This window comes from Ambystoma mexicanum, chromosome 6p, assembly GCF_040938575.1.
Source record: "Ambystoma mexicanum isolate Mex_15411 chromosome 6p, UKY_AmexF1_1, whole genome shotgun sequence".
In the NCBI taxonomy this organism is placed as follows: domain Eukaryota; kingdom Metazoa; phylum Chordata; class Amphibia; order Caudata; family Ambystomatidae; genus Ambystoma; species Ambystoma mexicanum.
Window position 1 is genome coordinate 1,474,925,473 of NC_090935.1, and position 27,613 is coordinate 1,474,953,085.

The window sequence follows — 27,613 nt, forward strand, 5'->3', positions numbered from 1 at the left end:
CAGAAAGCTTCCCCTACATTTACCTGTGACAATCAAATCACTAGTCCTGACTTAAATGAACTCCTTGTCACGAATGGGCATTTACGTGCAAAGTATTTTTCCCATAGGATGGCACATCCTACATTGCCTGATCCTAGTTCTATCTTTTGTTTTGATCCCGATTCTATGTCAGCGCAAGCCTTAGCCGCAGAAAACAACACACTGTTAAACTTATTATACAAGAGTACCTCTGTTGTTGAACCCCATGATTCCAGTTGTGCTTCACCTCAGATAGAACAATTTCATGATACAAACATAAAGAATGGAGGGGTTCCTTGCATAACTTCTGTTTTCTACCCTCAGTCTAAAGCATACTCCTTTGCACAGGTACATACTGTAGTCCCTAATGCCAAGAGGTCTAATGTCAATAGTTTGCTTAAGGGAAACACAGACCAAGTTGGTAAGAGAAACTATAAATCACAGAACCTGCAAGCAGTAGAGGACAATGTACAATCGGTGCACATCCAGATTGCTAGTGCAGGATCCAGCCCTGATGCCACTATGCCTCCGCCTGTGCCTACTGATAGTGATGTACAGTTAATGCAGGGAATGCTAAGAGCTAAGCTTGAGGAGTTAAGACAAGAATTAATTTCTTTACAGGAGGAGAACAAAACCTTGCACTCTTTACTGAATACACCTCAGACTTTATCTGTTGATGTTGAGGAAGTGAACACTGTTCAGCCCCTGAGTGCAGAGACTTTGGTAAACCATGATATTTGTCAATATGTTAGATCTATTGGGAGTGAAGGTCTTTCGTCTAGCACAGCGCTTAATCTGGGCACAGTTTCTAACAATTGTTCTGCTGTTTGTCAGGGATTGCAGTTAGCTGAAGATTTACAAGCCACTCCTTTACCTAAAATTTCCTGTGTAGCAGTTTGTCATAATTCTGAGCTAGCACACATACAAGCTTCTGATTTCCAAACACAATCCACAATGGTGGCATAGACAGATTCAGTCACTACAGTAGGCTTAGGCCCTGCTCTTGATACAGCTGCTGAGACTGAAGTAGATGTTAAAGCTGATGTGGAAAACGATGTTACCTCTGGGTTCACTCTTCCTTCTGCCAATTCTGATCAATACGAACAGTCAGAGAGAGTACAGATTTCATGTTCTGATGGACTCATTCCACAGTATAAAGAATCAAAAAACCGGCAGGCGATTCCTGAACTGTTGATTAATAATCTGCCTCTTTCAGAAGCTAAAACAGAGGAATGGACAATTGACGAAATCCTGATTAACAGAGACTTTACTATGGTGATTCCACTGGTTGATTTTGACTTCTACAAAGAAAGAGACTCTGTGTCACCCACTAAAGAAAGGGACTGCAAGGGTACAGCTCAGTCTTTGGTTACTGGTGCCAAGGAGTCTACTGCCCTAAAGGTGCCCTCCATTCCTGAGCCACCAATGTGTCTGTCAACTTCTGAGACTTCTGTCTGTCCTCCTACAAACATTTACTCTTCTATGATCCAATCCACAGCCCTGCAGTCATCTTTGGCACACGTGTCTTCAACCAATGAACCGCTGCCATGTCTGCCATTTACTCAAGAGCCAGTCCCAAAGACCTGGACATGTTTGTATCCAGCAACCGAGATTGCTTCAGCTTGCATGCCTTCAGTCTCAAGGTTTCCCCTGGCCTGCCTGTCTTCAGATACAGTGACTCATCCTGCAGATCATCCTTCAGCTTTAGAGCCTCCGGTAGTCCATCAAAAGTGCATGTCTTCAGTCCCGGAGTATACTGAGTATTTGCCTTCAGTTCATGAGACGCCTGTATCCTGCTTAGCCTCGCTGCCAATATCAGAGGTATACCTGTCTACACCATCAGATCCTGCTGTATTTTCTTCTGCTCCAGCGATTCCTCCTGAATCCCAACCATTTACTGTTGATGAACGTCTAGCTTGCCTTTCTTTTGCTTCAGGAGGAGCACCAGAATGCCTGCCTTTTCCACAAGACCATTCTCCCAACTGCTTCACTTTAGCATCAGAGCCTCCTAAAAATGCAGCATCAGAGTTTGAGACTTTTGCCAGCTCCCGCTTCAGAGTCATCAAGCTGGACCAAGTGGTGAGTCAGAACCACTCACCTGGGTGTGCACAGGGGGTGGTGCAGACCGGCGTATTACCTACAGGACTTGTGCAACAGAATTCCGCCAAGAAGCACCAGTTGCGTGCTAGTAGCCAAAGGAAGGGAATGACTGCTGCAGTTCAAAATGTGTCTGTTATTGCTCATTCTGCGAGTGTGCCTGAAATACCAAGTACTGCATCTATCACTCCTATCAGTATGCCAAAAGTCCCTGCTGTTGTATCCCACGTGCAACAAGGTGGTTACACGACTGTCACCAGGAGTACCAGCCTTGTACAACCCATTGGACTTTCAGGTCTCCAAGGCGTAGAACATGGGCAGTCAAACCTTAGTCACTTTCAACCACAAGCCTTTTCCCAGATGGATGACAGAAGAAAATCTGAACCTCTACCTCAGCCGCCACCTTCTCTAAATGCTGAACATAAACCTTTCCTGAAGCCAGCAATTTCCTCACCTCCCGCATGTCCACTCTCGGCAGAAAGGCTAACAGGGCTTCTACCATTGTCTAAGGCATGTTGCACCAGCCTGCCTCCCTCCTCAAAGACTTATAAGGGTCCACTCCCAGTGACTGAGCTTCCTGGACCTTCCAACTCTGCTTCAGGTCCTGCAAGTCCTTCATGCCTTTCTTCGAACCATGAGTCTCTTCCTCACCAGAAGCCACCGTTTCCATCAGTACCACCTCCAAAGACAAAGCACTCCTATCATGGAAGTCCATCTGCCTTTGCCCACAGGCCACCATTTCCATCAGTGCCACCTCCAAAGAAAAAGCACTCCCATCATGGAAAGAAGATGTCTCGTGCGGGTGGCGGGCACCCGAAGACGGCCTTAGGAGGGGGTATACTGTCACGACTCGCTCCCTTCGCTCCCGTTCCCACCACTTGGGGGCATGATTTGGGGTTTATTCCCTACTGGACCTTTCCTCCGAACCTTATGCTACAGTGCTGTGATGAATTGGGAGCGCTAAATCCCTATTTTCCAAGCTACTTCCCTTCCGGATCCATTCCAGGTTTTTGGCAGCCAGCATGCTTCTTTAACCAAATGACTATGCTTCCCAGAATGCCTGGCCCACTGCTCCACCTCCACCCTTGCAGGACAAGGTTGGGTGGTGGATAGGCAACAGCTGTGGCTGCAGGTGCAGCAATCAGCACACCTGAGGCGTGTGCTCGTTAAGCAGCTTTAAAAGCCTCAGTCTTACTTCAGTCCAGCGCTGGTCATCGTTTGCAGTGTTCCTGTTGTGACTAGTCCCTTGTTCCTTGTTCCTTGCCTTTGTACCTAGTTCCTAGTTCCTGTTTTCTTGTTCCTCCGCCCTGAATCTCGGATTCATGCGCTAATTGATTTCTGCTCCCTTGATTCCCTTTTTGTCTTCCTCTGTTTGCAGGCAGCATTTCTCAGTGCTTTCCCCTTTTAGATGCAGCCCAGATTGTCTGTGTTCTATATTTCTTTGACTCTGTCCTTTGGTGCTGTAAACCCGTATGCCTTAGCCTTCCTCTTAGATTAGCTTCCTGTCTTTTCCTTGGAGGGGTAGGGAGAAGTTTGCATTGGTTATTTCGTTTTTCCCTGCTCCTGATCCTTACTTTCTATTGGGATCCATTCCATGTTTTCCATTGCACTTCTGCATTTATTTCCCATTTGATTATTAGGTGTGGTGTGCGGTTGTAGCTAGCTCCTGTGTGAATGCTTATGTTTTCCTCACTAATTTGTAATCACTATTCCAACTTAGGTATTTAGTTTTCCTCCCATTGCTGTTCTAGCCTTTCGGGGTCCCAGTTTCATCAACAGGATTCGTGGGCTAGCTGACATTCAAGAGGTTTATCTCGTCCTCGTGAGTACAGTTCTTTAGTTCCCTTATTTAATACCATCAAGAGTGTTAGTTCACAGATCCTGTCATTGCTTGCCCTCCACGTGGGTTTAGCGCTGTCAGTACCTGTAACAGCAATTGGGGGTAAGGCGCTTGCCGACTTTCCTCGCGGTCAGGTGCTTACCCCACATCCCTTTTCATATATTGGTTTTGATGTCACACTCTATTTGCACTCCTGGGTTCTAGCATACATGAGTCGTTGTTCCTGTGTGCACATTTCCCTTGCCATATTCGCTGCCTTTGTACTTGCCTGACTAATCCTGACACCTGTAGCCTCAGTTATGTTTTTTCCGCAAACGTGATTGCCTCGGAATCTCGGCGCGCTCGATTCTTCTATTCGAAAGCAATGACTTTGTCTTCTTCTACTAGCCCGAAGTCAGGCTTTAAAAAATGTCAGGACTGCGGTTCGAAGATGTCCATCACGGACCCGCATGGCATCTGCCTCTGGTGCCTCGACCAAAGTCACGCCACCTATGACTGCGAGGATTGACAGTCCCTGACGTCTAAGGCCTAACGGGAACGTAAGAAGAAATTGAAGGTAGGTAGGGTGTCTAAGCCCCATAAATTGAAGTCCGCTGGGCTTTCGACCGCTGACTCAGGGCGGCGTCTATCTGCATCGGCGAAAATCCAGGGGGTCTCGGAGTGGTTCCCGCCATTCATCTGCCTCGTCAAGGCATTCTAGGAAGCGCCGTCACCGGTCGCCTTCCCCGTCCTCGGAGGAGGAGGACTCCGCCAGACGATTGACTTGTTCCACGTAAGAAGAAATTGAAGGTAGGTAGGGTGTCTAAGCCCCATAAATTGAAGTCCGCTGGGCTTTCGACCGCTGACTCAGGGCGGCGTCTATCTGCATCGGCGAAAATCCAGGGGGTCTCGGAGTGGTTCCCGCCATTCATCTGCCTCGTCAAGGCATTCTAGGAAGCGCCGTCACCGGTCGCCTTCCCCGTCCTCGAAGGAGGAGGACTCCGCCAGACGATTGACTTGTTCCACCAAGTCTTCGTCGCCGGCCGAATTGGATTCATTCCGCCGGCAGATGTTAGTGATTTTTCGAGTTGCAAGGCACAGTTCTGTCCGCACCTTCGAAAGAAGCCGGAAAGGAATGGGCTAAGTCCGCCACTTCCACCCCTTTGGGCTTGAGCGGTAGGCGCGATCATCGGTAGCCGTCGAGGACCCGTTCGGACAAGGAAAATCGCCATAGCCTTGCCAGATCCAGGTCCCGGTCGTCGACTCCATCGAGACCGTCGGTACCTGTGAAGCCTTCGAAGAAGGCGTTGACGCCATCGGCTCCGTGTCCGTCGAGGGACACTTTCGGGGCTCCGCCCTCGAAGAAGTTGTCGACGCCGTCAGCACCTCGGTCGACGTCGACACCAAGTCCCTCGGCACCCTCGACGCCGTTTGTGGAGGATTTGCCGGAGGTGCCCCTGAGAGCTGTGGAACCTCCGAGGAAGGCTCTCAGTATGTCTGTGAAGCCTGTTTTTTAGCCCTATGCTGTTCCTCCTCCTAGATTGGAGTTTTTCCATCCTTTACAGGATATTTCAGAGGTTGAGGAACTGTCTGATGTGGAGATGGGCTTGCCTGTGCCTCCTGATGTCCCTGATGACCTTGTGTCGGGGCATAGTCAGATGGAGGAACTACGTCAGTCATTGCATGACGCTAGTGGCCTTGACACCTCTCCGGAGGTGGAGTTTGGCCGACCTAAGCCTGGGGCGCATGCAGATTCCTCTTATTGGCGTCTCATGTCGAGGGTAACAGAATACTTGGGGTGGTCTGCTCCACCTGTTGAGTTTAATCAGGATGATTTGACAGACATCTTGGATCAAGGTCCGCCCACTGACCCGGTGTTGCCATTTCACATGGCTTTGCAAAGGAGAGTGGCGGTGGCTTGGACTGCTCCAGAGCGTCTCCCGGTAGTTAATAAGCCGCTTCCGAAAAAATACCACCCATCAAGTAGTGGCCCTTGCTACTTATCGACACACCCTACTCCGGAGAGTTTGGTGGTGCAGCCGGCTACAGCCCCCTCGAAGCAGGCTGCGTACCATACCATCCCTCCTGATAGGGACAACAAGCGCTTTGATGGTTGGGCGAAGAAGGTATTTTCGGCTGGGGCTATGGCGTTGAAGGCGGCCAACTCCACTTGTGCCTTGGCGAGATTCACTCACACTCTGTGGAACTGTGCATCTTTGGCGACTGAGCATATTCCCGAAGGGGAAGATTGGGATGGTTTTCCTCGTGCAAGACGGCAAGGATGCCATGTGTGAATCTGTTCAGTCGGGTTTGGAGACGGCAGACTGTGTCAGCCGTTCCATGGCTGCGAGCACCGTGATACGCAGGTTTGCGTGGTTGCGGAAGTCGGGGTTTGCTCCTGATGTGCAATCCTGGCTTCTGAACATGCCCATTGATGGGATTCATCTGTTTGGCAGCAAGACTGACGAGAGCCTTGAGAGGTTGCAGACCTCCAAAGCTGCAGTAAAGTCTTTGAGCTCTGCAGTCGCCTTTTTGTCCTAGGGAACAGCAATGGAGGGGAGGTTCCTTTCGGTACTACTTTACCTTTGGTAAATCGAGAGGAGCTGCCAGTCAAAGGGGCAACCGTAGGAGTACCCGGGGTGGGAAGCAAGGTACTCGGGGTGCCAAAGTCGCTCGGGCAGTTGCCTCTTTGCCCTCAGGCACTGCCGCAGCCGCGTCCGCTCAGTCATGAGGCCATGTCCCATGGTTCACCGGTTGGGGACAGACCTGCCATTACTTCAAATGTGTGAGTTCTGGAGATCATAGCCCATGGCTACTGTCTTCCCTTCTGATAGAGGCCTCACGACAATCCACCAGGGAATCTCTTTTTGAAGCGTCCGGATCCGCTGAAATCCTATCCCTGCTGGAGAAAGGCGCCATACAACTGGTGCCTGTAGCGGAGAGGAACAACGGATGGTATTCTCCTTATTTTTTGATCCCAAAAAAAGACAAGGGATCGAGACCCATCATGGACTTGCGTTGGCTGCACAAGCTCCTCAGGTAGGACACATTCAAGATGGTAACTCTTTCTCAAGTCCTCCAGGCCCTTCGACTTGGGGATTGGTTGGTGTTTCTCGACTTCAAGGATGCTTACTTTCATGTGCCGATTCATCCCAAGCACAGGAAGTACCTGAGGTTCGCGGTTGGCGACTCGCATTTTCAGTTTCGGGTCCTGCCGTTTGGATTGACCTCCGCCCGAGGGTCTTCACCAAGCTGATGGTGGTGGTGGCAGCGTATTTCAGGAAATGGGGGATTCACGTCTACCCCTACCTGTACGATTGGTTGAATATGGCGTGCTCTTCCGAGCAAGCCTTGGATCATCTGTCTGCCACTCCCTTCACAAGCTGGGCTTCTCCCTCAATTTAAAGAAGTCACATTTGACACCTACCCAGTGGCTCCAGCACATCGGAGCAGTGCTCGACACATCCCTGGGGCAGTGTTCGCCTCCCCAGGTGAGAGCTCATCACATTGTGCAGATGGTGGCCAAGTTTCAACGTGCCCAGAGTCTCTGGCGTTTGAGTCCTTGAGGTTGCTCTGCCTGATGGCATCCTCCATTTTCCTGGTGCCAGAGGCCAGGCTGCAGATGAGATCTCTGCAGTGGGCTCTCAAGATGCAGTGGTCACAGTTCTCCGGCAGGATGTTGGATCTCGTTCAGATTCTACCCTCGGTCGCCCAGGTACTTCTGTGGTGGGCCGTCGAAGGCCATCTGATGAAGGGAGCTCCATTTTGGCAACCATGGCCGGAGGTGACGATCGTGACAGACCTGTACCTCACAGGTTGGGGCGCTCATGCCAACGAGTTGACAGCCAGCGGACGTTGGTCTCCGTCGGAGTCCAGACTCCACATCAATCTGTTAGAGCTGAGGGCCGTCAGGCTAGCACTGAAGGCTTTTCTGCCATCTGTGCAGGGGAAGAATGTCCTGATTATGACAGACAATACAGTGGCCATGCACTACTTCAACAAAAAAGGGGGGGCATGGTCACTCCCGTTGTGTAGGGAGGCGATGCAGCTCTGGTTCTGGGCCATCCAGCAGGAAATTTCGATCTCGGCAGTTCATCTGGCCGGAGACGAAAACGCAGAGGCAGACACTCTGAGCAGGCTGAGCACGGTCTCTCACGAGTGGGAGTTGGCTCAGGAAGTTCTTTTGGAGATCTTCACCCTTTGGGGAATCCCACAAGTGGATTTCTTCGCCACCAGTGTCAACCGGAAGTGCGAGAGATTCTGCTAGCGGGAATTTCCGCCGAGAGGAGCCTTAGGGGACGCGTTCATAGTGGAGTGGTCCTTCCCACTGTTGTACGTGTTTCCTCCAGTCCCCGTCATTCCGCAAGTGTTGCGGGGGTTAGGGAGGTTCGGTTCCCAAATGATCCTCATTACTCTGGCATGGGCCAGGAGAGCGTGGTACCCAGATCTTCTAGACATGCCCATCTGCCCTCCACGCCGTCTTCCCTACGAAACGATCTGCTCTCACGGGAGGGGGGTCGGGTTCTCCATTGAGAGGACAAGTCTCTCAGCCTTCATGCTTGGTATCTGAAAGGTTGAGGTATAAGGATTGGGACCTCCCCGAAGACGTGATGGAGGAGTTGCTTTCGGCGAGAAGGCCCGCAACGAAATCCGTGTACCGTTGCCGTTGGAGAAAGTTCTGTGACTGGTGCAGGGTACAGAATGTGGATCCTTTCCAATGTTCCATTCCTTTGGTTTTGTCTTTTTTGCTTTGTTTAGCCCACAAGGGGCTGCAAGTGGGTACCATTAAGGGTTACATGGTGACGCTGTTCATATTTAAGCGCTCGTCTGAGGAATGTTCTTATTTTAAGATTCCTTTGATTTCTCAGTTTCTGAAAGGGCTAACTAATGTGTTTCCACCGTCGCCTTTCCAGGTGCCGGATGGGATTTGAATTTGGTTTTAAAGTTCCTAATGGGAGCTCTGTTTGAGCCTTTACATTCTTGTCCGTTGCAACTGTTGTCCTTTAAAACTGTGTTTTTAGTTGCGGTTACTTCCGCATGCAGAGAGTGAGTTGCAGGCACTTTCCGCCAAGCCACCCTTTACTGTTCTCCATAAGGACAGGGTTGTCCTGTGGCTACTGCCTTCTTTTCTTCTGAAGGTTGTGTCGGAATTCCATTTGAGCCAGAAGGTGATTCTTCCAGCGTTGTATCCTCCTCCACATCCTGGTAAGGAAGAGGTGAGGCTCCATAGGTTGGATCCTAGGAGAGCTTTGAGTTTCTATCTCTCACGGATGTCCCGGGTCAGAGTGGATGATCAGCTCTTTGTTGGTTATGCTGGAAGGCGCTTGGGTCAAGCTGTTTCCAAACAGACCTTGTCCAGATGGATCATTTTGACGATCTCTGAATGTTACCGTTTGGTGGCAAAGTAGGCTTACGGGCTCACTCTACTAGGGGTGTGGCTGCCTCCACTGCTCTACAGAGGGGTGTTCCTATTCGCAATATTTGCAAAGCAGCCACATGGGCCTCTTTCCATACTTTTGTGAGACACTATTACTTGGACTCCATCCATGGTCAGGATTTGGCCTTTGGTAAGGCAGTCCTCTTTTCAGCCATTTGATTGGGCATTCTAAAATTCTAAAATGGTCAATTCTTTTCCCACCTCCATAAGTTGGTACTGCTTTGGGAGTCTGTCATAGATGTGGAATATGTCGGAGGACACAATCCCCTCGAAGAACAAGTTACTTACCTTATCTGCTAACTTTCTTTCGATGGGATGTTCCTCCGACGTATTCCACATCGAACCCTCCCAGCCTGCCCCTCTACTGTATTTCTTATGTAATTGCATTCTTACCTTTCCGCAAGGTTTTCTGCAGTCATACTGGCAGGAGATTGGTGCCACACATTCTGGGAAAAAACCCACAACTGAGGCTACGGGCGCCGTTCATCCTATATATAACATCTGGTGACGTCGACCCTCGACGGAGGCCCTCGAGGGACAATGGATCAACATCATCGACGCAGGACGCCCTATGCCGAACATTTTCCGAAGCAGCACAGCCGTGGTCATTACCTGTTATAGATGTGGAATACGTCAGAGGAACATCCCATTGATAGAACGTTACGAGATAAGGTAAGTAACTTGTTCATCTAGTCTAGAGAGTGAGGCATGTGCACCGGAGTGGTACGAGTATTCTCTGCAGTCTGGGTGCAGATCCCTCCACACATCTCACATGCCGAGGGCGTTAACAAATGTGGCTAATTTGGTGCTCGTGGCGGGGTTTCTGCCACAAAGATGTGTCCTGTCCAGTTCTATGTTCATTACTTTGTTGAAGTCATCTCCTATGATCATCACATATGACATATCCCCGGTGATCAAGGGGGAGATATCAGTCAGTAGTAGGGTTGGTGGTGCGTAAACCACCAGCATTGCGATCGATTGTTCCCATAGCGTCCCTGTTATGTGCGTAAATCGACCACCAGTGTCCTGTGTGACATTGGTTAAAAGAAAGGGGAGCCTTTTGTGTATTAATTTCAATACTCCGCGGGAGCCCATAGTGAAGCCAGCGTGTATTGCCAGCCGGTAATTTGTGTGTTTAAAAAAGGTGCAATTCGTGCCAGATAGGTGTGTTTCGGTCAGGAACACCACATCTGGCATGTACCTGTTCAAGAATTGCATAACTAGGCGTCATTTGATCCTGCTACCCTGCCTGTTTACATTCCAAGTCATGAATCAGAGGGTTTTGGTGGTGTTGTTACGTGTTGCCATGACTGCTAGCGGTGGAGGTGTTGTGTGCCCTGGTGTGTATCACGAGGGGCCTTTGGTTTTCATGCAATGTGCTAGGCTGTGGTTCCAGGTATGGGGAGTGTTACTGCTATAGAGGTGATGTTTGAATGTTGTTGTCTTACTTCCAAGTCTGTGCATGTGCTTTGCCTGAGGAACCCATAAAATAACTATTCTGTACGAACTTAATACCCCCCTCCCTATACTCCACCCAACTTGAAGCATCAGTCGCCCAAACGAAATTAGAAGTCGTCAACGGACAACTTACATGCAGTACAACTTAACGTAATCAAACACTCCTTAAGCCGGACGGTTTTGGGAGTTGTGCTTTTTTCCGGTGGAGAGGGGTGGGGGGGGGGGAAATGCTGCCCTCCCGTGGTCACACTATGTATGTATGTTTAAAACAGGATGCATTGGTAGGCAGTCGGCCTAGTCATAAGGCCCCAAATCGTACCACTTACTACCGTGTATAGAAGGACTAACCGGAATCAGTATTGGCAATGAGTCCTCAATATCCCTCTGTAGGACCTGCATCGGTGCCTGTTGTGGCACCAGCTGTTGTTCCGCAGGTGCTCTAGGAATTCTGTTTCTGCTGCCTTGAGCAGTTGACCAGTCTCCAGCAAGCTGTTGCTCAGCCCAGCCCCAGGCCTCCTTTGGCTCGTTAAAGTGGACTGTAGTTCCTCCATGTTGTATCTGAGTTGGGCAGAGAAAAGTAAACCATATTTGACACCCACCGTTTGTAACTGTTTTTTGAGCGGGTCAAATGATTGCCTGGCTTTCTGAACCTCCTTTGTGTAGTTAGGGAAGAAGGCGATCCTGGAGCCATTGAAAGTGATCGTGCCTTTGGTACGTGCTCGTTGGAGCAGCGCATCGTGATCCCTATAGTTGAGGAGATTCGCTATTACTGTGCGCAGCGGGGATCCGGGCACTGGCCTCCTTTTTGGCATACGATGTGCCCTTTCAATTGAAAAAAACGTTGAGAATACGTCCGGTTCAAACAAGTCTGCGAGCCATTGCTCGAGGAAGAGTTCCATGCATGGGCCTTCAGTCTTCTCGGGTAGGCCAAGTATTTCTATATTGTTGCGTTACAATCTCCCTTCGTCTTCCTCAACCCTTTCCTCCAGTAACTTCAGCTTATTCGAGACACTGCTAAATTGTTGCTGAAAGTTATGTATTCCGTCCTCAGCGTCGGAATGCGCTGTTCAGCCTCTCCCGTATGCTCCGTCAGCTTCTGTAGGTCGTGGCGGAGGAGGGAGACGCCCATGTTTATACCGTCCATTTTTTGTTCCATCGAAGAGCGGGAGTCCGCTATCGCAGCCATTATGTTCTTTAGAGATAGCGTGTATTCTGCTTCAAATGCCGTAGGAGACAGACATTGGGACTCATGAGCCTGTATTGAGGATGTTGTGTACTGGTCTATTCTGTTTTGCGTGGATTGCTTTTTGGTTTTGTCCTTACCCATGATCGCTGCCAGTGTCCCTGCACTTAGTAGATCGGGATGGCCGGGTGTGGTAGTTATGGGCGTTGTTTCCTGGTACGAGTAGCTGGGAGTCAGGGCACTCTGGCTTCGGTTTGTGCGGTATATAGTTTCTCTGGTCTTGTGATCTCCTGGGTCTCAGAGACTTATCAAGCTTTCCTTGGTGGTGAGTGTCTTGCCCATGTAAAGGTCGAGCAGCGTAGAGTCAACCAGTGATCTGTTTCTTCCTAGGTTGCTGCAGTGAGAGCTCTCATAGCTATTTGTCCTGTTGTTAGTGTCAACATCCTCACTACAAGGTATGCCGGTAAGGGAAAAACGATGCCGGTATGTAAATACCGGCATCATTTACCGTTCCGTAGCATTCCGACCCACAAACCCGGCATACCAAACAACGGTGCCGCTAATAGCGGCATAGGCGCGTACACGCGCACCTTCAGGAACCAAATACCGGCATGCCGATAATAGGGGGTAATTCCAACCAACGGATACATACAAATACCGGCATCGCGAAGCCGGTAATAACGGCCTGCACAATGCCGGCCATACAGGCATCCCAGACCACCCGCAAACAGCAAGCAAGATACAAGGCAGCTGCCACAGGTGCATACAATCCCCACAGGTGGAGTCAAAGGAGGCTGTGCCAGTATGAACTGAGCACACCCACACACCACAACCTCCTCTCCCCTGGTGTAGGCAATGCAGAGTTGCCCAGTACAAAAGGAGCAAACTAAACACCACACCCCTTCCTACACCAAAATGCCACCACTAGCATTTGCAAACATGGCGCAGGAGCACCTGCCTATACTGATACAACTATAGCAACAACTGCAACAACAACAACAGCAGCAAGAACAGGCAGCACAGAGGAGACACAGGAGGAGAAGGAGGTTGAGACAGGCCCATCCATTACCACCAGCTCAGCCACCAGAGCCTCGTAGGCAGCCAGCAATACATCGCACCAGACCCAGCTCATTCAACCCTACCCCTGAGCAGATCCACACCCTGTACCAGTTGGACCGTGACACCATCACCACCATAGTGCACATGATACAGAACGACATTGCCAGCCACATACAAATATGCACTGCCATCCCCCCACTACTAAAGGTGCTGTCTGTGCCACATTCCTGGCCACAGGCACCTACCAACACACAGTGGGCCAGCTGCATGGCATTTCACAACCACTATTTTCACTCATGCTGAACCAAGTGCTGGATGCCCTCCTGAAGCACTCAAGAACCCACATATCCCTACCACGGACTGCCCAGGAGATAGCCAAAACCAAAGTAGGCTCCCAGGCACTGGCAGGCATGCCCAATTGTGTCGGTGCCATCGACTGCACCCATGTGGAATTGATAGTCCCCCATGCCATAGAGGCCGTGTACCGCAATCGCAAACAACACCACTCCATCAATGTGCAAATGGTATGTGACTCCAGGAAGATCATCACCCATTGCTGCGGCCGATTTCCTGGATCAACACATGATGCCATGTTACCGGGTAAATCCACGTTACCCCATCAAATGGAGCGACATGCCGGACCACGTGCCTGGCTGCTTGGTGAGTTGCACAACCGTCCCATGGCAGTGCTTTGGGGTACTGATGTGTGCATGAGGGGGGGGGGGCAATACTGCACCTGGGTCGGAATAGCCGGTGATTGGAGAATGCATGCAGAGCCAAACACTCCTGACCTGAACCAGTCAAACGGTACATGACACTTCACTGGGCCACAGATCACAAATAATGCATATCAATGAGAACAAGTAAGAGGCACAACCAGGCCACCATGGTGATGGCAAGCAATGCATGAATAAACAGGACGGCAAGTGTGGCTATGTGGGCAGTGTGACCATGCATAGTAAATAATGAACAGCATGAATTGGAGTCAAAACATTGTTGCACTACCACAGCATATCTGCCTCAGCATGCATGATTACACCCTGCATCATCTATTGAATGCCAACCAGACCACCACACCTCATGACAGTACAGATTGCACCTAGATAACATTTTTTCATGCTAACAGGGACATGAGCATGGCCACACCAAATAGCTGGCGGCATGACTGTGCTCCCTGAATTACGGAAGTTCAGAGTGACACACACATATTTGAATCTGCTTGCAAGTGATGGAGGATATCCCTTGAGGCTGTGGCTACACACCCCTGTGCCTAACCCGCAGAATGGCCATGAGGAGGAGTACAATCGTGTGCACACCCGTACCCGTGTTGTCATTGAGCAGACCTTTGCCCTGTCGAAGTGGCGGTTCCGCTGCCTCAGCAGGTCTGGTGGGGCACTCCTATATAGGCCTGAGAAGGTTGCAAAGATCACCATGGCCTGTGTCATGCTGCACGACATGTGCGTCCGGAAAAATGTACCATTGTCACCTGACATTGACATGCATTGACATTGACATTGACATGCATGGGCCGGGTGAGGATGATGAGGACGGAGATGGAGGTGAAGTAGCCCCACTGCCAGTACGTGATGCACGGGATGGCCCTGCCGTACGGCAAGCACGAATTCAAGTATACTTCTGAAACACAGGGACTATGAAAGACTTGTGTCAGTCAGACACTGGGCCAATATGAACATGCACACAGGGAATGTTGGGAGTTGGGCACTGAACACCGTAACACATTAAATGGATGCACACGAAAAATAACAATGTCCAGCCATGGATTTGTCTTCGCACAACTTGTGTATTATTCAAAACTGCAAAAATGTGCCCACTCCCCCCTCCCAGACTCCCCCAGCAAACTCCCTCACCCTCCCCACAAACCCCAGAAAATACCCCAACAAACTCCCTCACCCACCCCACAAACCCCAGATAATACCCCAACAAACTCCCTCACCCACGCCACAGATCCCAAATGTCACCATGTGTGCAACAAACAGTTTTCCCTTCACCAATATAGTTATTCACATTGTCATTGCCCATACAGTTATTTCCTCGAGACTTTTGGGTCTGGGGGTGCCATGGCCGAGCGACGTGCGCTCCTGCGCGTTAACCGCACAGGGCTCGATTGCACCGAGGTGGAAGGGGTTGTTGTAGTGGAGGTGTCTATTGTCAGTCCCATGGCTGGGCCGAGGTGTTGACGCTGCATTTGCAGGATGTTGGCAAGAAGGGCCTGTGTCAGTGACCCCATGCACTCCCTGAATGCACACGTAGATGCCTCCACGGCAGCTGTATTGGCTGCTATGGCCGTGGCTATGGCCCTCATAGCCTCATTTCCAGCGTCTACCTGTCGATGCATGATTTGCAGCATTGACTCTTGGCGGGCATCTACCCTTGCCAGGCGAGCCTCGAAGGAGGTGTCGGCCGCAGGTGTACTGGTGGCTGGCAGGGTGGTGGCTGGCAGGGTGGTGGAAGGCACCTGCATGGGCTCCTCGTCCTGGGCACTGTCCTCCTGGAAGATCCCAATGTCTGATCTCCAAGGTCTGATCATGGAGACACAGATCGTCCAGGCTCTCAGACTCCGCAGGTGGGTGGGGGCTGGCAATGGGGCTTGGGGTGGGGATTCCAGACATGATTCCAGCCTCATCATCCACCTCTGTGGACACAACGTCCGTGGTGGCTGGCGGAACGGCTCCCACTGTTGTGGGTGCCTGCTGCGGTTCTGTCACTGCAGGTGCCCTCTGCAGGGTTGATGCCTTGCATGGCACACTGGGTGTTGCTGCAGGCATTTTCTTGGATGGGGGGGTGGCGGTGGCCCTGGTCCCTTTGCGTGCACTGGATGTACTCGCACCCCTGTCCTGTGTTCCACCTTCCTCATCGGTGCCTGGGAGATAGAAGAGATGCAGGTCATCAGTGATGTTGTCAAATGGCAGCTATGATGTATTGCAGTGTAATATGTTCATACATTCAGGCATCATTTCATTTCTGGTGTGTGGCATTTGGTGTACTGAGGGGACATGTTGGCAATCAATGCATGGCTGGTGGCATAGCATTGGTTTGATGTGTGTGTGGTGGGTCCCATGGGCATGGTTGGGCCATGTTGCACCTCTGTTGGGATTGGGATTTTAACTCAGCATGCATGTGGTGCAGGGTGTGGCACTCATTCTATGGATGTGTTGATGTAGCCTTGGAACATGCATTGCCTTGCCTAGTCTAACTTCACTTGTGCCACATCATGTTTTGGTATACGTGGATGTGATAGTTCACTCACCTTCCTCTGTGGTAGTTGCAGCGCCAAACTCCTGGTCTCCTATTCCCTCTATGGATTCCGGGTCAATGAATGCACTTGAAGTCTCCTCCCATGCGGGGAGCTTCACACGGGAGTGTGGGCCACCGCCTGTCGCCATTGCGGCCCTCCTGTTCTCCGCAAGGATCTTCCTGACCCGGAGGCGGAGGTCGTCCCAGCGCTTCCGGCAGTCATGTACACTCCTTGGGGTGCTCACCTCTGAGCGACCGCCAGTTCAAACCTGTTTTTTTCCGGTTTGTGCCGCATGCTTGCGATCTGTGCTCATGATTGTGTCTGCATGCTGTTCGAGGGTGTTGGCAAGCATAGTCAGTTCAGCATCAGAAAAACGCTGCTTCCTCTTCCTTTGGGAGGATTTACTGGTGGCCTTCGACATCCTGCTTCAGTTGTGGCACACAACAACACAAGTGTAGTGGTGGTCATGGAGGATGGCAATGGATTGTGTTTTTAAAGATGGCCGCCGGCTCATTTCCCGTTCCGACGCGATGACGTAATTTCCAGGTCCTTTTTTGCGACCACGGTAATACTGTGCCGGTATTACTGTGCCGGTGTTTAGTGGTTGTTATGACGCGGTTACGGAATGGGCAGTACCCGCAATGCCAGTATAGGGGGGTTGGTGGCCCGTTACTGGCATGACGGTTTTGCCACTACCGGCATGGGGTGACTCGTGTGCTCGTGCACTCGTAATTACCCGGTATTAGCGGGTTCATACAAGCATGGATCCGCTCATTCCGGCATGCCGGTAATGAACCCGGTTTTACCGGGCAACTCGTAATGAGGCCCAGGTTTTGCCAATGCGTTGGAGCTCTGTATGCCTGTGCTTAGGCTTAACGACTCGCGCTCTGTGGCAGGCTGCAAGTGGGACACCTCGAAATGGGGGCAGATTTGCAAAAGCAACTGTCGCCACATGTTTTATAAAACGGATCTGTGAGTAAGGTGGAGATCAGGGCCCATATTTTACCACTCACTGAGCGCTGGTTCTTCAGACCACCCCATGGGAGGTATTTGCATGCTGTAGACAGTATGTCTCCGGTGGGCCCTTCTTCGTTGCAACCAGTAATTCCTGGGACTGTAGGTTCGCACCAACTGGAGGCCTGCCTATCACCACACCAGAGCCACCCAGCTATGCCCAATATCGATCTCCCTCAGCAGACTATCGCTTCAGCTGTTGAGCGCCAGGCAGGAGATTTACCCGGGTCTGTGCTGCGCAGCACCAGCACCAAGCGGGGCACTCCGATGTGAGGTGCTTTTCTTCTTGCAGGTCGAGTGTGGATATTTGTGGTCCTATAACGTTGATGTCGCACCACAGCGGCCACGAGTAGAGTGTGTCCTCTCTCGCAGCGCCCCTCACCAGCTCTATCACGTGGCTCCAGCTACACTGTGCAATCGTCCCAGCCCAGTCCTAACTAGGTGTCGGCACCACAGTTTCTCCTACTATGACTTCCTTAACCCCGACTTCGGGGGTCGCAGTGGTTGTGTGGAGGTGCCTCCGTCCCAGTGCTGTTACTGCTGCTGCCTCACCAGCCGTCTCCTAATACAGGACAGTAGGCCACCTGCAGGGGGGTCGAAGGGAGAGGCACTGTTCACACGCTGGTGTCGGGCTGCGGTTCTGGTAGGCTGTGGTCCACAACGTGTACGTTCCGGCTTGTTGCCTGTATGTTGGTTCACAACTAGTGGTCCGTTGGTTTTGGAGGCGGGGTGCCATTGGTCCCTTTCAGCCACCCTTGTTCCGTAATGCTACCGGCTGCGGTCTGTGTCTCCAGGCCAGTGGCCCTGTTTGGTGCAACCGCCGTGTGTTGTGGTGTTTTTGCCCAGTGGGCCATGTGGGCACTGATTGAGGTCACTGGACTCAGGATCGGGACCAGCTAGAGGGGTACCTATGTGCAGGCGATGTACCACTGCACTCGAGGGCAGATCTTATGTCTCTGTCCTCTGGTAGATCTTCACCCCCTTTGATGCGCGTATTTTAGCCGCGGGGAGATTCATGCAGCCGTATCCCACCGCTCACGTGCAGCTTGGGCCGCAATTTGCAGCGGATTAAGGCAGGGGGCTCCGGCGGGTGTGGGTCAGGCCCAATGCCACAAGGGTCCAGAGAGGGGCACTCACTGGATCAGTTGGCTAGGTGAGCAGCTGCTGGTTAGGTGGTCCCAGCACCTCTTCCTCCCTCGCCCGACCGGGCGACTAGTAGCGCTGCGCCCGGGTGAGCGTGCTGTGAAGCAGATGCTCAGCAAAGCACCAGGTTCATCCCCGGTCCAATGCAAGCTCCCTCCACGGTCCCCCAATGCTGTGTCCACCTGGCTTCGTGGGCTGTGTTCCCCAGGTGATGATTTCTCTGGGCTTGTGTGAATGTCTGTTATTTTCCTCATCGCTGCAATCACCGTGTGGCAATGGGTAGCGAGGAGCAGTGTTCGCCCCTGTGTTGTTTAGGGAGATGCCTCCTCTCACTTCACATCACTCTGGGCGCACTTCAAGTGAAGTCAGGACCAACGAGATCTTGTTCGTAGCGTGTGTTCCAGGCCATATTAAGCACAGTGCGCTGCCATCTTGGGCGCACGGGCCCCGGTTCCGCGCAACCTCCACACGTCTCAAGTTCATGCCTGCAGTTACGGTTTTCACCAGTTCTCAGTCAACTACTGCCTCAGGATGTCGGTTGTCGGTTAGGGTGTTTAGGAGTTACGAAGGATTCAGAAATCAGGCGATAAGAGCAGGATGTTAGCTGCGGCCACGGGAGCAGAGAAAGCACACGTCCACTCCATTGCACTGTTGGCCACGCCCCCCTGAGTTTAGCAACTTAACCATAACTACAAGGCCGATACCGCAGGCCATGTAATATGTACAACAATGCCTTATTTCACTTCATGGATGGACCTTAGCCACAATAATATATATATATTTCTATCCAGAGTTTAAGGATAGGAGAACTGTTACTGGCCTAGTCATTTTTGCCAAACTAGACTGCTTTGAGTCTGCTGGCAGTTGCTCACCACTTACAGAAGTTTACACCTCTCACTATGAAAGTTGTTCACTTCGCATTAAGTTGATGATCCTGTTTGACTAGGTTGCTCAGGGGTGTGCTGCAGCTATTAACTAAGGGGTCGGCATTCTGATTGTGACTTCATTGCTGCATAACAAGATTCTGTGCAAGTGCAACAGTGCAAGATAGATACATTCACACAATATAGCTCCCACAAATCTACCAACCAATAACAGTCCAACAAGACAGATGATGCAGGGAGTGGAGGTGAACCACTGTTGCTCATCAACACCCGTTTGACTGACATCATGGGCAAACTAAAGAGCAGCATTAATGGTATTGGTCATAAAATGGAAGCTGTAGCATGTAAGGTTGAATTATTGAACCATCAAATAGAAACAAATGACAGGACGTTTGAATGTTTATTTTTCTCCTCCCCATATTGTTTAATGTGTCTTTTCAAACCATGTGCATCACATCTGGCTGAGAAGATCCCAGATCAGCTGGAACTTGCAATGAATTGCGTTTGTCTTTAAATGTGTAACTATGTGATGATGTTATGACCTACCATGGACAAATGAGCTGATGATGGTAGTTAGATAAATGTGACCAATGACAACGTGGGAATTAGAGAAGATTGTATTTTTTTTGTATTGGTTTGACCAATCATGTGTGGGGGGTGATTTGTAATAAAATATGTGGGTGTGTTTTAACTGTTGCAAAATGTATATAATGTGAAGTGTTTGTGTGGTTCAGGGAGACTGGTTAGTTTGACTCTACTGCGTCACCTAGCTCCTCCCAGCTGATTGTACAATAAACTTGCCTTATGGGCAAACGTGCACTCGCGTCTTAAGTGGTGGACCTGCTTTGGGTTAACATCTTAGTATCAGTGCCTCCATGTTTTTCCAATACAAAAAATTATGCCAACCAGTTTGTGGGTCGAATGCCTTTCTCTTAGGTCGAGTAGATAAACTAAGCTACTCAATTTGCCACATCAATTCCCCATTGTAACATTCTTGCACTGCAAACCCAGAATTTACCAAGCTCTGCTGCAGACATCAGCAATTCCGCTTTTCCTTTTATGGTAGGTAAAGCAGCGTTTATATATAAAACATACTTGACAGAATCTTCGACATGTCTGCACACCCTGCCACTGTGTCATTCTGTGGTTTTTCCAATTAGCACCTTGGGCAGGGGAGCCAATCAGGTGGCTAGGAATGTGGACTGACACTACTAGTGAAAGCCTGTGTTCTATGTTGCCTGATGGCCGGCTCCCCCAGCCGCCATCTTCCCCTCACCCGCCCCTGTTTTTAAAAAAAATCCCTTCCCCCAATCCCATTTACCTTTTTCGTTTTTCGCTGCAGCAGCGAGTCCCACCACTGCAGCGGCTGCTTCTCCCGTTCCCATTCTGGCCACAATGGAAATGGACAAGGGGCTCAATACGGAGCCTCGAGTTCCCAATCCATGGCAGCCATGTGGTAGAATATTTTCTCTCTGTGAACTAATGCTGCAAGTCGTCCTGTTCACAGAAAGAACATACCTTTCTTTTTTCTTTTTTACAAAACCCATTAGCACCTGCATAGCATTCTACACAGTTGCTAATAGCGATATGCCCCTCGCTCAGGCTCTTAACTTGGATGGCGGGCCGTTACCCACAGGGTGGGCCCGCCACCTCACGGCATATCGCCTCATAATAGGATGTGTTCTTGGCTGTGGGTTCTATTTAAGAACCAGTAGAGGTGGCCAAGCAAGGAACCAGTGGAAGACAAGGGGTGGAGGTGAAAGTCTAAAACAAGGGAACATATTAACAACATGGGTAAAGAAGGGTAGTAGAGACTCAGCTCCCAATAATGAGGAATGCCCCCACCCGTCTACTAAACAAAATGATGGGTATTGGGTGGCTAAGGCCAAACATCTCTCTAACATGAAGCCAGACCAAGTCTATGGCAGTCCAAGGGACTCTGTCCCCACTGTCGCTCATAGTAAGGAGGTGCATTGTTCTATAGCCCAAACTGCTTATCCGTTGGCAGAGATGCAAACCACTTTATAAACCACTGATATTGGAAGAACGACACTATCCATCTCTCCCAAACTCCCAACATTATTCATGGAGGGTGAGATGAAAACATTATTTTTTTTAATTACTGACCCCTATGTAACTACAGAAAGTCCCTTTTTGAATTGCTCTGATGTTCTAGAACTAATACATCAAATACCTTTGCTAAAAGAGATTACATCAGAAGACTTTACCTGTATTTAGCTAACTCATGATTAGAATGGAGCAAATTTGGGTGATAATTAATCTAGTATCACCAATTATAACCAAGCTAATCCTGGCTCAATCACAGTTTTTTCTGAAAATGGGCTTTGATTTTGTTAAATGCATTGAACCCTCCCACTCTAAGAAAAATGAAAGAAAAGTCAAAACCTGCCTATCTACTAATATATTGACAGAAGGCGCAATTAATGACATAGTATCTGTGCAAATGAAAATCTGTGCAACCCTTGAAGCCAGGTCGGATACTTTGTATAATAAAAATGAATATGATCTGCCCACTTTAAATACTGATGAGCTGGACAGACAGACTTACCTTTCGCTCCTGGAACACAAGAGGCTTTAGATATTTTACTCAATCTACTGAAGGTGTTACCTATCTGATAACCTCTGATATTTTCCTCTTGCAGGAAACCTGGTTGCAACATGATTATTGAACATCATGCACAATGGAAGGGGTGGGGTCACCCTTCTGGTGGTAATATAATTGGGGTACCCTCTCACTTGAAGGCTGATCAATTTTCACAGGGTTTGAATTGCCACTTTGCTATTGCTGTCCTCATTGAAGTAACCATAAATGGTATTCTGGAATCTATACTAATGATCACAGTATATTACCCTCCTGGTAATGTTAGAACACATTTGATCCTTCTATATATTGAGCAAATAATTGTATCATGGCAGCTCACACACAGTGATACTAAGTACTTTATTATTGGGGATTTAAATCAGCATAGACCTTTTGAGAATGGAAGGGATCATGATATGTTTGAGGACTATTACCTATTGGATAACTTCTGTGGGACACATTTCATAGGTTGTGATAAGGAAGAACTGACTGGGGACAAGTCCTCATGGACCAGTTTCATCCATGCACAACAGTTGTCCCAGATAATCACCTCAGATGACCAGGATTTAAAGTACACTTGGACAAATGGACTTAAGCAGTCCATTAACACTGCATTGGTTAACCTCACAGGTTTTGAGATTTGTAAGAACTTCAAACTAATTGCTAACTCCTTGAGTGACCATGTGGTGGTTGAGTTTGCACTTGAAACATCTCCTACTCGCAAACATGACCGTTTAGAGTGTGAATACTTAGTTAATTCAACTGAGAATCAACTAAAATGGACAGAGTAAATTGAAGAAATTCAACTATCTTTTCTTGCCTCTGCTCGTTGATGACGATGCCATAATTAATTTTGATATGAAACATTTTTATTCAACTGTGAACTTGCACCTTGTATATAATGCCTCCTCACTTGGGAGTAAAGTGACAATCAATGGGAAAGATCACAAAGTACTGTATGATCCTATATTGGTTCAAAAGAGAAAAGGTATGCGGCATGACATTAGGAGCATTAAAAAACATGTGGTATACTATAACTCTCCACAGGCCCAAATTAAGCTTCAGAGGTAAATTTAAAAATTGGTCAAGATTACAAGGGGTCTATGATGTTCGCCTGCGGGCAGACTTTGTACCTGGCTTTAAAATCTCAAGGCTCACGCACATTTTGATAAATCTACCATAAGTTTAACCAGAGCCACACTAAATGTGACCTTAATCTAATTCCAATTGACACATTGAAGAGGTACATCTTAGATCTATATTATAAAGAAAACGAATTTGAGCCGGACGATTGCTCTGATGTGATTCTTGAGAAAGACATCTTCACTTTTAGATATAGATGACATGGCAATTATTGTGAATCTTAATGCCCTCCTTAAGAAATAACCTAAAATATGGGCACAGGTACTTTGTGTAATTTTCTGGTAAATAGTTAAAACTGCATCCATTCCCGATAGTTGGCATGATTCTATCCTAGTACCGATATATAAGAAAGGATCCCGAGATTCCCAGGGTAAATACCGCCTGCTTGCCATGATTGATTCCAGTGAAAAGATTTTCTCACAACTCTTGCTTAAATACATTAATGACTGATTAAATAAGGAAAATATCCTTAAGAATCAACAGATCGGATTTAGGAAAGGGTTTGGCACCCTGAATAATCTATGGTATTTGATGTACTTCATCCGTGCGACTATGATTGACAAAGCCAAAACACTTTACATATGTTATGTTGACTTCTCTAAAGCGTGTGACACTGTTAATAGGAGTTTGGAAGACTGAGTATTATACACACAGATTTAATTTTTTGTCAAAGCATTGTATTCTTACAATAGAGTCAGCATAAGCATTAACCAGGGGGGCTTTATAAATAAACCTTTCCATGTAAATCATGGTCTAAAACAGGGATGTTCCTTAGTGCCCATTTTATTTAATATTTGCAAAGCAGACTTGGATAACGCCTTGAATGGTTGCGCTATTTACCCCCACGTGTTAATTATCACCCCATATCCTGGTTGTCCCATGCAAATAACATTGTCATTCTTGACCAAACCGCCCTGCATGAATATTCTATTAGCAATGAATTAACGATTAACTTGCATAAGACAAAAGTCATGACTTTCAAAAAGAATAGGTGTAGCATAAAGAAATATTGCTGGCATATTCAATCCACCCTGATACAGGAAGTGGATAGTTATATTTATCTTGGAATACAAATCACCAGTAAGAAAATCATGATGAAGTACATAACCAATAAGATTACATCCAAATTTCAAGCCATACGTTCTTTCATTTTTAAGAAAGGCGGTCAATCGATAGAATTATATTGATAAAAATCCTGTATTATTCCAAACATTTGACATGGTCTGTTAATCTTCAATGCAGCAGAGGTCAGTTGGCTTAGTAGTCTGGAGGGTAGGCTTTGGCGGAAAGCATTGTGTCTTTCTAGCTCTCTCCCGGTTGAAGCAATATGTAATGAATTGGGTTTAATCACTTTATTAACACGTAAGATGATTTTTAATTGTTTATTATATTTGAAGATTTTAAGTGATTATAATAATCATAATTCAATGTATTTTTATTATTAAGATTTAATTGATTTTAATAAGCTTATATTGCTACTAAATATATATATTATATATAATATATTTCACATTTTTGAGTTTTACAGAAAATTGGCTGTACTACCACATGTATGTCACCTTTCTATGAAAAAGGCTATGGAAGACTGGACTATGATGGTGGTTTTATTTCTACAGATACATTTTGGAGTCATATTTATTCTGGTGATAATACAGTGCTGAATTGTAATGTCTGTTATATGGGGCAAGAGATATAAAAGAACCTTGTATCATTAATGTAAAAGGAATTTGCATTGGATTACTTTTAAAGCATTATTTTGTGTCTTTGTGTATTTTAATTGAATCTGTAAAGAAATGCTTAGTACATCATCTGCTTTAATCTGTAGTGCTCTTTCTGTATGTGTTAAAGGTTAAACTTAACCAATAAAACACAATAACAAACATTTAAAAAAAGAAATTCTAATAAAAACGTTTTGTCATAAGATAAAGGTACCTCATTGAATGAGGAAGGTGAGGAGGGACTGGAGTTGAGAGGTGACGCAGCTCTGCTTACTGCAGACAGATGTGTTTGTCCATTCCTGACATTAATGCATGAATTTGTCTTTCAGGTCCTATGGGTTCATTGGAGGACATGTTTTCTCCCCTGCAAGAACGTGAGTAATAGCAATTCCTAATAATAAGTGAAATCAATGGCATCTGTTTATTTGTGTTTTTGTGAAGATCTGATCCATGCACGTGTGTTCTGCAAAAACCCACATACAGCAGTTACTTCCATTTACTCTTTGCAATACCATAGGGCAAGTTACAGAAAACTTCAAAAATATATATGTTTATCTGTCTGCGGTCTAAAATACCCGTCTTCCTGTCTGTCTGATACCCTGGAATACTTGGTGTAACCAGCCTCATATTACCACAAGTGGAGGAAGGCCGCAGGCACACCTTATCATCTAAAAAAGCTGTGAGAGAGGCATTGGTTGGATCGTCCAAAAACGTTTTTTTGCAAAATGGGCTGTATTGGTGCATGTAACAACACATTTTCTCCATTCAATGAAGTTGTTTATTTCAAAATATTACACAAAAAAACATATAGCTAAATAACTTAAAAACAAATATAAACAAATGTACGTTAAGTCTCAGGGGGGCAGATTTCAAGAATGGACCCAAATGAAAAAAGCTCAGAGGTTGTGCTTTTTTCATTTACGCTCATTATAGAAAAAGGTGTGTTGAGATATCGCAAGACTCCTGGTCTCGCGGGATCTCGCATGAAAGGCGGAAGTGCGGCCCCTGCGCTTCCCGCGCGGCAGAAGGAGCAGAGAGAAGGCATGGAGCAACATTGGCTCCCGTGTGCTCCTCCACTGGACCAACTTGAGGCCTCCATTTAGAGACTTGAGACTCACTGTTTGGAGCAATGTTGCAGGGCCTGTTGCCCATTTCATATGAAGCAGTTTTACCATGCAATTAAGAAGATGATGTTGAGTATTGAATAAAGAAGCCACCCCAACAACTCAGCAGCCTCCTGTGTGTCATTACCTTTATTGCACAACATAATTGGCGACGAGGATCACCACTGAAACCTACGTGGCACCATGCAAGGAGCAACACAACCACCGCCTTTCCTGCAAACACCAGTAGGCCTGCCATTCCGTGTCCACAATGGCAACCCTTATTCACCACGTATTTAGAGGCCCTGGGTGGTGCAGGCTACACGGCAGCGAGACGCAGAGTGATGCTACTGAATGCCCTGTGCGTCGAGGGCCAAAGAGTGTTTGAAAGTCTCACCCCGGAGCCAGTTGTCGGCGACAATGATGATGTATTTAAGGAAGCTGTGAGAAGAATAGTCAAAAGGTTTGCTAGCAAGGAGAATACTCTCCTACACAGAATACGTTTTTACAGCTGCAAACAGGAGGCGTCAGAACCTGTAGACGATTATGTGACCAAACTGCGCAAATTGGAGGCGTTGTGCAACTTCGGAAACAACGCAGAAGAATTGATCTGTGACATGCTAGTAATTCATACCAACAGCAGAAAGGTGCAAGACAAGTTCATTCTGGAGAAAGAACTGCAGTTCGAGAAAGCCGTCGAAACAGCGAGAGCAGTGGAAGAGACTGCAGGTAGGAGGAAAGAATACGCCAGTGGGCACAGCCCGGCCGAAGTACAAGCGATAGCTTTCCGTCCAAAGAAGGAGAAGCCGGTCGGTGACACAAGAGAAGGGAAATGGGCAAGGAAAGAAACGTTAAAATGTCACAGGTGCACCAGCACTAAACACTTGGCCTTTGACAAGGAGTGCCCAGCAAGAGACAAAGAATGCTCAGTGTGCAAAAAGATTGGACATTTCTCATTAGTGTGCCGATGGCGAAACAAAAAAATCACCATTGTCAATGCTGAACACTACGTGGAGAGGGAATCGTCCTCTGACGAATAGGGGAGGCTCACTGTGATAATGGTGAACAGCCAACGGGCCATGAGAGAAAAGCCTCACTGTGCCATCAAAATAAACGGACTGGAAACGAGAGTCATGGCTGACTCGGGCTCTGATCTAACTATAACACCCCTGCGCACGTACAAGGAGATGATGGGCACAGAGACAGTCAAAGTGTTCAGCACTCGGCACAAGCCCACAGTGTTCGGAGGCACATCTATAGACCTGCTGGGCTACATCAAAGGAAAAGTGAAGTTCAAAGGAAGAGAGACCACTTCAAAAGTTTACTTCAGCCAAGAAGGCCCAGCAGTATTAGGGTGGGATGATCAGGCTAAACTGAAAATTAAGCTGGATCCCAGCACAGAGGACCAAGTACTGTCAGTAAGTTCCAGAGGAGCGCCGGTAGCGAGGGATTATCCAAAGCTATTTGCGGAAGGGCCTGGACACATCAAAGGCTTCGTCCACAAAATACTTCTCAAAGCCAACTCAGTCCCAGTCAAACACAGAGTAAGGCCAGTACCTGCAACAGCAAGAGACACGCTCAGAAACCAACTGGACAAAATGAAGAGAGAAGGCACCATCGAGGAGATCGAAGCATCAGTGTGGCTGAGCCCGGTTGTGCTTATAAAAAAACAAAATTCA

General features: G+C 48.1%; 1 protein-coding gene across 1 annotated transcript in view; it reads left to right on the forward strand.

Moving 5' to 3' along the window:
* Window positions 1-27,613, forward strand: part of LOC138510558 (serine/threonine-protein kinase MRCK beta-like) — a 2,015,755-nt gene that overhangs the window by 1,695,056 nt on the left and 293,086 nt on the right. Inside the window, exon 21 of the mRNA XM_069626316.1 lies at window positions 25,161-25,205. Within this exon, the coding sequence (XP_069482417.1) occupies window positions 25,161-25,205 (45 nt within the window). The remainder of the gene's footprint in view (window positions 1-25,160; window positions 25,206-27,613) is intronic.